The sequence below is a fragment of the Salminus brasiliensis genome, chromosome 1 (assembly GCF_030463535.1).
Source record: "Salminus brasiliensis chromosome 1, fSalBra1.hap2, whole genome shotgun sequence".
Taxonomy (NCBI): domain Eukaryota; kingdom Metazoa; phylum Chordata; class Actinopteri; order Characiformes; family Bryconidae; genus Salminus; species Salminus brasiliensis.
In genome coordinates this window covers 36,888,017-36,901,060 of record NC_132878.1, presented here as the reverse complement: position 1 = coordinate 36,901,060, position 13,044 = coordinate 36,888,017, and the positions used below count along the sequence as shown (strand labels likewise).

The 13,044-nt window shown below is 42.6% G+C and overlaps 1 protein-coding gene across 1 annotated transcript in view; it reads left to right on the top strand.

Annotated features, from left to right (window-relative positions):
- The window catches only part of sh3rf1 (SH3 domain containing ring finger 1), a 60,317-nt gene that overhangs the window by 36,870 nt on the left and 10,403 nt on the right, over positions 1–13,044 (top strand). Inside the window, exons 5-6 of the mRNA XM_072678671.1 lie at positions 4,540–4,857; positions 12,904–13,014. Of these exons, the coding sequence (XP_072534772.1) occupies positions 4,540–4,857; positions 12,904–13,014 (429 nt within the window). The remainder of the gene's footprint in view (positions 1–4,539; positions 4,858–12,903; positions 13,015–13,044) is intronic.

Below are 13,044 nucleotides of genomic sequence, written 5' to 3'. Positions count from 1 at the left end.
TTGAGCTCATAGTTTTGGACTCTGGTGGCATCAGAAAACACATCCACTCAGCCATTTGAAAGAACGTGAGTGAAGAGGAGAAAAATAGCTCTTTATTTTTGTCAGCCTCTGTTTGCTGCCGTCACGCGTTGTCCCTGCTGCCCTCCATGCGCGTACTGTGTAAGAATTCTGCACATAAACGTGTTTACACAAATAAACTTGAACACTGCAATGAACACACCCGTTTATACAGTTAGTATGAACTGTAGAGGTATCTTTGAATTTTAGCCTGTTCAAACTAGCTGAGGTTTTTCTTGGGTAAATAGCAAAGCACTTTTGTAAGTCGCTCTGGAGAAGAGCGTCTGCTAAATGCCTTAAATGTAAATGTACAGTTTAATGCACATTTTGGGCACTCTTTATATATATATATATATATATATATATATATATATATAAAATCAAACCTCAAACAATATTTTATGTTTTTTATAATTTCTTATAGTTTATAGTTTTTATTTTACAATTTTTTTAAGAACATTGTAGCCAAATATTTGAGCACTTCACAGAGTCAGGAGTTAACATCTCATTTGGCAGAAATCACTTGTGGTAGCAACTAAAAGTCTCTCAGTTCTTGTAGTTGGAATTTCTTTCCCACCTAACTTCCCCCTTTCCCTCCACCTATACAATATTGCCATTGTTACTGGCTGCAACACAACTCTAAAGCATGATGGATCTACTCCCTTGCTTCACAGTTGGCAAGGTGGTCATTTCATGAAATGCAGTTCTCCTATTTTACAAACAATTTTTTAATGACTGACCAAAGAGCTCTATTTTAAGTTCAGTCCACAGCTCTTATGAAGCTTGGAAATGTAACTCTCAATTCTGCCCATTCCTATTTACAATAGGTGACTTGCCTCAGGCCTAATTTGCTAAACTTCTTAATCTTAGGTAATTTAGGTTTTTCTGCATGATTTAGGGTTTTTGTCCAGGCGTGTGCAAACTTTATATACAACCCTCTATTTTTGCACATTTTTTGTTTTTTTTGTTTTGTTTTCTTAGAAGATTGTTTTATTATTTATGTATTATTGTGTAAAATATGCTGACAGCCTAAATATGCACTATATATGCAAGAACTCAACCCCTGTAATGCTCTCTTATGGGGGGTTTCCATTGGGCAGTGCAGTAAAGCTGCTATCCACTACTATCTGTACCCTGATCACATGCTTGTGTGCTTAAAACGGTACCCATGAAAGGGTTCCCTTCCCACATGGTTCATACATGTGTTTATTGATAGGTGTGTGTTTGAATGATGTCAGTAAGTGTTTTGCAGCTGATTAGAACATTGTCATGTTGCCCACCCTCCTTTTTCCTTCAAGTATACAGGCAGCAAGGGTTCCTGTCAACAGGGAGCCAAGAACAAATAGTAAAACGGATCATTATACCTGCACAAAGAAGTGCTGTCAGTAAGCTAGGTAGTGGCAACACAAGCAAAGTGTAAGTAATGGGAGTATAAAGCTGAATTGCAATTAGAAATGACCATTATCTCATTCTATGGGTTGCACTGGTGGCTACTGAATAACCTCAGCTAACCCCAAACATGCCTTACACACAAAGGCCAAGTGTGCTTTCCAGTACATTTCATTATCGTTATATCTATAAACATTGCCCAGTTTAACTCCGGTCGATTTGTGTCTACACTAAGACCTGCCTGTGAACTCTGTGTGTGTGCTTTCTGATTGGCTGCTTTCGAGTGTGGGTGTCGAGCTGTTTGCCTGGGGCTGTGGATGGGGGTTTAGGGGGTGTAGTAAAAAGGTTCTATCATTAGCTAAAGCTTTTATAGTCCTATTCCTTTGATTTCTGTTTCACATGAAAGTGGCTGTCACCTACAGTTTCATCTCGCCTTCCAGTTCACGTCCTGTAAACCAGCCTGTAGCTCTCTCTCCCTCGCTCTACTGCTCACTCCATTTTGCTCTCTCTTGCTCTTTCTCAATATCTCTCGCACGCTCTCTCTCTCTCTCTCTGTCACACTCACGCTCTCTCTCTGGGTTTCATCACCCTCTTGTTGTACACCAGCAGCCACTCAGCCTCTCTCCCTCTTACTTGCACATTCTTTCTCACTCTCAATTCTGAGCTCTTTCTCTCTCTTCCTGTTCTCTCTATTGTTCAGCAGAGTTGCTTATGAGTGACAGTAATGTGGGGCTGACCCCCCCCCCCCTTCTCTCTCCCCTCCCACTCCCCTGTTTCCTTCCCTGCTTCTGATCCAGGCATCTTGTTCCTACCCTTCTCCTAATCCTTCGCATTTTGAGGCTTTGAGGATGGTTTTACACATATTAGTCATATTCATACATCACTCTAACTCTTTTATCTGTTTAAACAAGATCTGGAGCCATTTTTTCTTTGATGGTGTGTGTGCATATATAATAGTAGGGCTGCATGATATCGAAAAAGACATTGCTATATTGTGGGTGTGTGTTATAAAAGAAAGAAAAAAAGGGATTCAGCATGTCATGATATTTATAATAATGCATTCTGTATATCCAGTATTTGAGTAAAGTAAATGGTAATTGGCAGATATAGTGGATCTCTGGTAACTTGTAATGGACGATGAGAATTAAAAATAAAAAAAACATGTCATTTGACATTGCACAAGACACTGTCGGTCCTGCAGTGTGACCGCTGTACATGTGCAATTTGCGAAAAAAGATGCAGAGGCGATATATTGTGCAGCCCTAATGTGTAATATGTGTACAATTATATATTTCTTGAAAGAAAACAACGTATCCAGCACAAACTGTCACATTGGCGGAAAAACCAATACCTCTTTTGATTGATAATTGGATCAGTTAAACCAAACACACCCAGGCAGAATCACCACAAGACTAGCTTAGCCTGTTCCACCGTCATATGAAAGACTGATCTCTAGCATTCGGTTGCGGCTGAAGGTGACAGAGCCGTTTGTTTGCTGGAAAATTGCCTTTTCATTTTTTTGCCTGCGATAAATGATATAATATAAAAACTGTGTTTTCTGTTTCCTGATGTTCTCCTTGTCTTATTACATTTACTGTAAGACTCTGACACCATTCAGTGTGACAAATTTGCAAAGGTAGAGGAAATCAGGAGAGGCACATACTTTTTATAGCATGCAGAGTTCCTGACTTTCCTGTTTATTATAATGGAGCAATGAAATATGATCGCTTCTACCTACAATTACAAGTGACTTCAGTTCTGTGAAAGTCTGAATTGTTAATGCCCGGTTGGCTTGGCTGGCTCAAGTACAACACTGCCAAAGCAGCTGTGAATATACACTGTGGACAAAAGTATTGGGACACACCTCTTTGTTTGTTGAATTCAGGTGTTTCATTCAGTCCCATTGCCACAGGTGTGTAAAATCAAGCAAAGTAAAGAGCTCACTGAATTCCAGCTTGGTACTACAATAGGATGCCACCTTTGCAAATACACTTGCAGCGGTATACCATTTTTAAATGTATTTTTATTTTTTCCCACAGAAAATCCCACCAATTTCTTACTGTTTTCAGAGTTTAAAAACCAATATTTCAGTCAATAAATGGAAAATAATCATTAGCTGGAAATAAAATGGTTCAAATAAGCTCCACCTCATGTGCAGCATACTTATTTATATACATTTTTTAAGTAAACAGGCATTTTACATTTACTTTCATTATTAAATAGTTTCAAGTTGTAACTATAGTGAAGCTTTTGTTAAACTGAAAAATATATTTTTTTAATTCCTGGGTTCTATAATGATATTGAGAATTGTCAAATGCTGTATACTGTGACTTTCTGAAGCAGTTATCTTATCATTAAAATCTTATACCGTTGCAACCCTAGTTGTCGAAAGTCAGTTAGCGTTTTTTTTCCTTCCTAGATGTTCCACAGTCAACTGTAAGTGAGTGGTATTATTGAAAAGTGGAAGCATTTAGGAACCACAGCAACTCTGCCATGAAGTGTCCATGTAAAAAAGTTACAAAGCGGGGTCACCGAGTGCTGTTCCAAGTCTCAAACTCTCTCTGGTGCTCGTTACCATCAGCACAACAACTGTGCGCCTGAAGCCTCATGGCGTGGGTTTCCATAGCCGAGCAGCTGCATGTAAGCCTTACATCACCAAGCAGAATGCCAAGTGTTTAATAGAGGACTATCCGCCACTGGACTGATCACTGTGGAGTGATGAATCATGCTTCTCTGTCTGACAGTCTGATGGACAAGTCTGGGTTTGGCGAATGCCTGGAAAGTGTACCTGTCTGACTGCATTTTGCCAACTGAAAAGTTTGGTGGGGGAGGGATGATGCAGTGGGATTCTTTTTCCCATAAGCCCCTTTATTTCTATTGAAGGGAAATGCATTAGCAGAGTTTTGCACAATTATATGCTTCCAACTTTGTGGGAAGGGCCATTTTCTTTTTCTGTTAATGTCTGTGGGTTTAGAAAGGGACGTCATAAACTTCTGCAGGTGTAATTTGTTGTTGTCCCACTACTTTTGTCCATACCTATGTGCTTTATGTCCATCTCTCTTTCTATTTTTTCTTAATCCTTTTCTCTCTCAGTTCAACACAGCAGCTCGGCAGCTCATAGAGCTGGACAAGGTGGCAGACGGCAGCAGTGACTCCGGTGAGGGGCCATCCTCCTCTGCTTCAGGACCCCAGGCCAATGGCTTGCAAAAGGCTGCAGGCGAGAAGAAGAACAGCAAGAAGCGCCACTCGTTTACCTCCCTGACCATGTCCCACAAGCCGTGCCTGGCCCCGCCACCTCAGAGGCACTCCATGGAGATCAGTGGTCCTGTACTTATCAGCTCCTCCAACCCCACGGCAGCAGCCCGCATAGGGGAGCTCAGCGGAGGATTGTCCTCCAGTGCCCCATCCCAGGTGAGAGCTGGAGTAGCAAAGACTGTTTGTTTTTTTTTTTTTTCCACCAGTTTGTGTGTGTTTTTCCCCCTGCAGTCAGTGATGACCTGTTTGTTGCCTCTCATGATTACTTGAACGTTGAATATCTTTAGGTAGAATGCACATTTTTAGTAAGAGCCTTCACAGTGGGATCAGGAATAAACAGTGTGATCAAATTTACAGAGCAGTTTGTTCTAAATGTCTAAGTTAAGTTTTTGCCACCATCTTTTAGACTTGAAGGAATGTTGGCATGAGAAGCTCTCTGAATTCTCCCCTCAGGAAAAATTAGGGAAGGTTTAGAGTGACTGCAGTCAATAAGTATTGAGTGACGGAGGGATGATTGAAAAGAAGGCAGTGCATAAACTGAGTCAAAGGTCCTGCTTCCACTCAATCTCTGGTGTGCTTAACTACAGCAAGATCTTGGTCCTGGGCCTCCTTTCTGTTTGCCTGCAATTAACTCCTGCCGCAGCCCCCCGCCCCCCCTTCAACACATGTCTCTCACTCCCTCATTCCACACAGTCCAGAAGGCTGACTGTGTGTGAGAGAGAAATCAGGGATGCGTAACGGCACCCCCTCAGCTCTCTTCCCAGAGGTTACCACACCAACCACGGAATGACAGCCATTCACAGCTGTTCCACCGTCTGCCCGGTGATGTGGACATCAGGAAGCAAACTTGACGTGTCAGTCGAATTACTTAGTGCGACATCCTGCAATCTTTCTATAGGAGGCTTCTGGAGGGCTGCCTTGTTTCCTCTTTCCTGATGAACTGATGGAAAGAGATTGTAGAAAACTGGAATGGGTCACCTCCACTGAAATCAAGTTGGAGTTTCTTGAGTTTCTGACTGATCTGGTGAAAGTTCTATTGGAGTAGCAAGGATCTGAACATGGGAATGTTTAGAATAGAGCCTGGATTAAGCCTTGACTTGGACTGATTGCCAATCCCAATTGTGCATAGTTGTTATTGATTTAGATTCTCATGCCTTTTTTTTATCGAAGCCAAAGATTGGAAGTGGATTGAGAGCCCGATATATAGATTGAACATGAGTTAATAGTTAGTGCCCTTTAGAAAGCAACACCAGCAACCTTTTAGTCCTGCCTCCTTTTCCATGCTCCTTCAGGGTTCTGGTTCAGGGTTCTGCTGGTGGTCCTGACGTAATCACAAATGGGTCATTTTACAGAAAGGCACTACGCAAACAGAGCCATAAAGTTACTGTCTTGCACATTTTAATGCCTTTCCTGCTTTAAAATGCACTTTTCTGCTCATCAACTCAGCAAGGGGTTGTTAATGACCACCGTAACATTAGCCACATTAAATGAACACATTAACAGCTGGAGCTGGAGCACTCTTCCTCCACTCGCACCGGACCATAGCAAGCCTAGTGTGCAGCTCTTCACTCAGTCCAATTATTACATTATTGTGGCTGATTTCTCAGTGTTAGCAGGGTCTGGCGATGGTTGAGCCAGCTGTGTTGGAAGCAGGGAGAACGCTACAATGCGCAGAGCAATGTGCCACAGCCAGTTTTGGGAAACACTTCTCTAGCTAAATATGAATGTGAAAGCATGCACACAGAGCACGTTGAGAGTGGGTTCACTCTTTTTAAGCTGGGCCCCCTGTCCATGCTGACGTCAGAGACACATTGTTTATGTAAAGCCATCCACTATTTTTCAGTCATTTCACCGGTGTTACTCTTCAAATGCCCCCAAATTAATCTACTGTTTTACACGTCCTCTCAAACTCTGTTTTGGTTTCCCAACTTGATGGCTGTTGCCTTTGAATCATCGCTGTTTGAATACCCCACCCATATCACACAGTTTTGCTCTAGGTAGCCAACTTGGTGTAAAATTAGTGTAGCTAAATTGGTGTGAACTGTGCGGGTTGTCTTTGCACAGCTGCGCTATTGGCATGTAAAGTTTCCTGTTTATATACGGCAGCTGTGTCTATATTTTAGACAGGGTTCAGTATGTTAATAGAGAACACAGCAGCTCTATGTTCATTGTATAAATCTGGCCTGTTCGTGCGATGTAGCTATAATTAGACTGTTTTTTTGCTTGTTTTGGTTTTGTAGTTTCCCCAAATGCTGTTTTTGTTTATTTGTCTTCTCATGATGCCACAGTAAATATTCTGCTGGAGCACGACTCTCTGAGCATGACTCGCTAGCCTGAAGCCCTTTGCTCTGATCTCTCTCTCTCTCTCCGTGTCTGTCTGTTTTTATCCCCCGTCTTTTTATTATTCCACTTTTGCCGCCCCCCCACCCCCGCCCCCCCATCTGTATCTCACATCCTGCCACCCCCCCCCCCCCCATATTTTTTCTCTTTTGCTGACAGCCTACTCATTCCCAAGAGCTCCACTGTAATTAATTCAATTTTAGCAGTGTTACTGCTTTATGTCGTCTGACAGACGGCTGTCGTCTGCCGGCTGGTGCCAGCCGCGAAGCCCCTGAAATCAAGCCTGGAGCGGGCGCAGCGCAGCACGACGCACCTCTCTTTTTGTTGCTGAATAAAGTAGCCGTAAAGTAGTAGGTGCTTACGGTCACGCAATCCCGCTCTTTCTCCCTTCCCCCTCCCTTTCTTAGAAAAGGGGTATAATCTAGTCATTTTAGCATTCCTGTCCGGTTGTTTCAACACTAATTATCAACTACACATTCCAAACACTGCAAAACGACTAAAGCCAAGCCTGTTCATGCCTGTAACATGGCTCTGCACGTCCCCTGTCTTATGCTTTTTAAGTTCAACTTACAGAATTACATCATGTAGCTTATTAAATGTGGCGCAAACCAGCCTTCCCTTCGGTGCTGTCAATGTGTAGCCTGTCTATGTCCTTGGTCTTTCTGATCCCCTGTAGCGCCAGCCAAAGACTAGCAAGAGTGGTTTCATGGCTGGAGTGAAGGAGCAAGATAAAAGTATAGAAGTAGAAAGTTGGGGGAAAGCTGGAAGGAGAGATAAGGGACGAGAACAGGCTGGTTCCAGGAGAAGCAGAGAAATGTGCTAATGGAAAAGGAGAGAGTGAGTGACTCAGAATACACTCATTTTACTGATAGTACTTTGCAGGGTTGTCATCTCATTTTAGAATTTTCTGAAGATTTTTTTAGGCCTACATTTTGTTTTAGGGACTCAATTGGGTTTAAATTAGTGTGCCGGATATAGTTGGAATGAAATGGACAGACCCAGTGGTGACACACAAAAAAATTGTATTTAAAATGCAACACTAATGTTCGACAAAAAATACTGTGATAAATGTATCTGCATTGGACAGTTTTCAGCCAAAATGTATATGTAGGGTAAGCAGAGTAAAGACTTTTAACACCACGAACTGGGCATCCCTATTGAGTCACTCAAAACAGCCCAGTACAGTGAGTATCAGAACACAGCAGAGCTAACAAACACCACTAACCACACAAAACCAAAGGTGCAGCAGCAGCAATCAGAAAGCTAAAGGAGTTGAGCGTTAGATAAGCAGCCCTTTTCATTTGTGATTCCACTCTGAGCTCCGCAGTAGAGTTCCACAGCGTTTTAAACGTGGTTTACTTCATTTCCTTCATTTAATCAGTACATTTCATCTGGAGAGACGCTGCAGAAACATTATAGAAGCCTTGCACAACAAAGTTTGCCTGGAAAGGCTAATATTGCATCGGGCCCCGTCCTCGATTGGTATCCGTGATCGACCGATCAAGCTTAAAGGCGATCTGCATCAGCCCCAGAAACACTGATCGCTCCATAATATTGCCCTGCCCTAGTATAATTCTTCAATTCAAGTGAATAAGCAAGGAAAATACTTTTGTGTATATACAAGCAACCTGCACTTCTCTCCTTCAAATGACTATTTTCTAGCACCTAGCAGTAATGAGTAGTTCAGCAGTAATAATAAACATATATGAAACAGCCATTAAGAGATATTCAAATAATCTTTAATAAAAAAAAACTGATGGAAGGTTGCTATGAGAAATAGCAGAACATGGTCGAAATTCACGGATTCTATTGCTATGAGAATGAGATGATGACCAAAAGCACATCATGTGTCTGTTTGTGCTCCACTGTCCCCTACTGAACTACATTAGCGCTGCTCAGATTCCATCTTCATCTGCATAGAGTAACACGAGTCTTGCAAAAGGCATGAACTTGTTATCCATACACGTTTAGCCGCACAGTAAAGTAGGAAACGTCTGCATAAAATCTCTAAAAGTGTTGAGGTCACAAAAACGTCTCCCCAACTTGTTCCTGATTCACGCCTTAGCAAACATACACACTTGTATGTGTATATGTATACACACACGCCACCATACGCCCGGCTGGGTTGGTGTTTGCGGCAGCTTCAACGCTGTGTGTTCCTGGTCATGCCCCATTCATTACACATAATGAGGTTAGCAGTTCTAACACTTCTATACACTCCGGTGTTTTCTCAGGCCATGCTGTTGGAGGACCAACTGCAATTTGTAGCCTTGAAAATAAAACTATATTTATCAACCTTCCTATGGCCTGTAACGGTTAGGAGTTGCCAAAACACGGCTGCAGTGGAGCAGCACGGGAAAGCTTTAGGGAAGCTGTTTAGGGAACACTTTCTTATTGCTTTACTTTAACATAGTGTGGATAATGAGGTGAGTCAGCTGTTCATGATGTTCTCAAATGAACTGGGCAAGTTTGGGTTGGGTTCGCTTTTAAAATCTTTGCTTCATTATGTGCTGATTTGACTCCTATTGAACAATTTTGAAACATATGAATAGGCTGTAAAAGGCATGAAGCTGACCACGAAAACCTTACCTTTAATGTGTCGAATCATCAATCAATCAGCTTTTTCCCCAACTCCTAAATGTGGTTATGGAAAGCTTGATAACTGTGGGCTAATTTTAGGCTGGAAGAGGATGAATCAAAAGGATAAAGATATACATGATCGATGTGCCCTTCGGGCGGCCATACAATCTGCAGTATCGCTCCAAAATGACTTCCTCCGCACAGCGCAAGAACAGGAAATTGAATAAAACTGAAAGGGAATGGAGGATGTTATCGTTTCGGGCAGAATTAACTGCACTCCTGTCCCCAGTGGTGGTTATTTTGGGCTCTCTATGGCCCTCGTGTGAATTCGCATTAAAACTTCCAGTGCATTCCAAGACAGACTCAGTGTGAAGCCTCAGCGTCTTGCATTGGAACATCCTTTTTTCTTTTTCTTTTTTTTTTGGGTTCGCATCTATAATATTTCCTTTAGGCCCCTTTGGGTTTCAAGCATTCGATTCTCGCTTCCCTGGCTTTCGCTTATTGCGGAATCTCCGCTCCACCTGCTGCATGTGAAATTGTATGATGCAGGTCTCAAGGTTTTATTACGCTATAAATAAGACCCATCATTAGCATCTGTAATTGCTGTTTCTGCTTCGCTCCGAATGAGGCAGTGCAGCGCAGTACTAATGATAATGTCTAGAAGCTGTGCGCGGAAGTGAAGATTTCAATTCTGATGTGTTGTCGTGTTCGGCCTGCACTAATGTGGTTTGCCTCACATGAGCCCACCTTTACGTAGCTTCCCGTAGGCAGACAATAATTAGCTCCACTAGGCCTCTCAAGCAGCTCCCGTGGGGCTGGCGTTAGAACGTCATGTGGCTTTATCCCTGCAAAAAAAAAAATAATGTTCTCATTGCTTGTGACAGTTTCAGGTCACCTCTGTTGGTCATGTCAAGTTGTTGAGGTGGATTGTTCTTATTCATGGAGGGGGAAAACCTGAACGTGTGTGTGTGTCGCATTTGTACACATAGACTGACTCATGCTGGCAAAAATGAGTGAAGACAGACATGTCTCTTTAGATTGAGGTCTGTTTTTTTCTTTTTTCTGGTGGAGGCTGGTCTTATTATTATATTCTTTCTTTTATAGTTTTGTGGCAGCTGTTACTGTCATACACCTGAGCTTTTTGTGTGGTTTCATGCTGCATTCCATTCACCCTGTAGGTCGGCACTGAGAATAAAGTAGACCACTTTCAAATGAAACACTCTTGATAATTGTTACTTAACAGTTAGCTAAACACTTCAGAGTTTACCACAACTGGATTGGCAGCCCTTTACTCGTGTTTTATGGCAAATCTAACCAACCACTTTTCATGTCCCAGTGTAGCATTGTTTACATTGTTGAAAACTACGTATTATACAGCATAATGTTCACTTGTTCATCCAAACACTACGGAAACACGTCCACAGATAGAAGTTGCTGATAGTTAAGTCAAGTCAGATTTATTTGTATAGCGCTTTTTACAACTGTTGTCGTCACAAAGCAGCTTTACATAATTAGTACTTAATAAAGGACAGAGACAGAGAAGAAAGAAGAAATAACATGAAGGATCAAAGACCCCCCGTGAGCAAGCCAAACGGCGACAGTGGCAAGGAAAAACTCCCTCAAAGCTGAAGGAAGAAACCTTGGGAGGAACCAAGACTCACAAGGGGGACCCATCCTCCTCTGGTCAGAACTATTTAAACATTAATGATAGAAATTACCAAAGCAGATACAACAGAAAGTTGATAGTGGTGATATTAATAGTGTCAGACAGCCACGAGTCCATCTAGGTTTCAACACGGCCACCAAACAGACAGCAGCGGCAGGCGGGAGAGCCGCCGGTCCGCCATGGGTGGTGGCGGGTGGGGGGGCCCGCTGACCGGACTGGTTTGTGGCAGCTGGTTTGACGCAGGTAGAGGGGACCTCAGCGGGCAATCTTTCAGCAGGTCGGGCTGGGTGGCCATTTACTCGGAGAAGGTAAAAAGAGAAAGAGAAAGTTAGTTCTGAGAGGAATTTTATGGAGGGCGGAGAATGTTGAGCATCCGCATCAGAGTGTGTCTGACGACTCCGGCAGGTCTGATTATAACAGCCTAATTAAAAGGAGAGAGCCAGAAGGTAACACGGACACGGGAGCACCCTGAAAACACTAGCATCTCTCTGCTCCATCGTCAACAAAACTGAGTGATCGCGTGTAAGCAGCGAGACGACAGCTCCAGCATCTTGGTGTACTACAATTCCCTGGGTCCGCGAACCCCTGGACCTGCAGCCCTTATCTAAGAAACATTAATTACCAAAAGCTAAACTAAACATATAAGTTTTCAGCTTAGATTTAAAGATTGAGACTGTGTCTGAGTCCCAAACATTATCTGGAAGGTTATTCCAGAGTTGGGGGGCTTTATAAGAAAAGGCTCTTCCCCCTGCTGAGTTTTTCTGAATTTTGGGAACGAGTAAGAGGCCAGCACCCTGAGATCTAAGTAGTCTTGATGGTTCTTAATATACAATAAGATCCCGCAGGTACTCAGGAGCGAGGCCATGTAGGGCCTTATATGTTAATAGAAGAATTTTGTATTCGATACAGAATTTAACTGGGAGCCAATGAAGTGCTGATAGAACTGGACTGATATGGTCAAATTTTCTAGTTTTAGTAAGGACCCTGGCTGCAGCACTTTGCACCAGCTGAAGTTTATTGAGGTTCCTGCTGGAACAACCTGACCGTAGTGCATTACAGTAATCTAGCCAATATGATATATAAATGATAAACTGTTTAATACTACTGCTTTCATTACGGTTGATGTATGGTGCGGCCATCTTGAACTTTGAACTCCGTGCGGTGCGGCTTTCCTCAATTTTCCCAGTAGGACATCCATGTGGATGCCTTTCAGTCCAGATCCAACATCCCAGTTCAAATGGAACACAGCATTATTCATCAGCAGCAACTCTTGTTCAATTTTTATATGGTTGTTCTCCAATCTTTATTTAACCCTAGTTTTTGTTTCTGTGCCTGATATATGTAAATTACATCAGACCTGATTGGTTGTGTCGTCCCTCTTTTAAAAAGCCGCCTGGGCTGAAAGGCGCCTTATAATTTCAGAAAGAATGGGTGGCTCTAATCTGCAGTAAACTGAATAGGTATACATATGCAAATGGCTTGGTTTTCGTAAAGGCGTTGCATTTAAAATAGGTCATTTTGGCAGCTTAGTTTCCATATATGCACCAGGGAGTGATGTGTCATGTGTCTGATTGGTTAATTGTAACGTGTCTGTCTTTCCCATCTGTTCACAAAAGGTTCACATTTGCACGACGGGACTCATCGTCACTCCTCCACCGAGCAGCCCTGTGACTACAGCGACGGTCTTCACCTTCCCCCCAGAGACCAGCTACGCCTCACTCCCAGTGGTCAGTCTGACAGAAGCCTTTAACTTGATT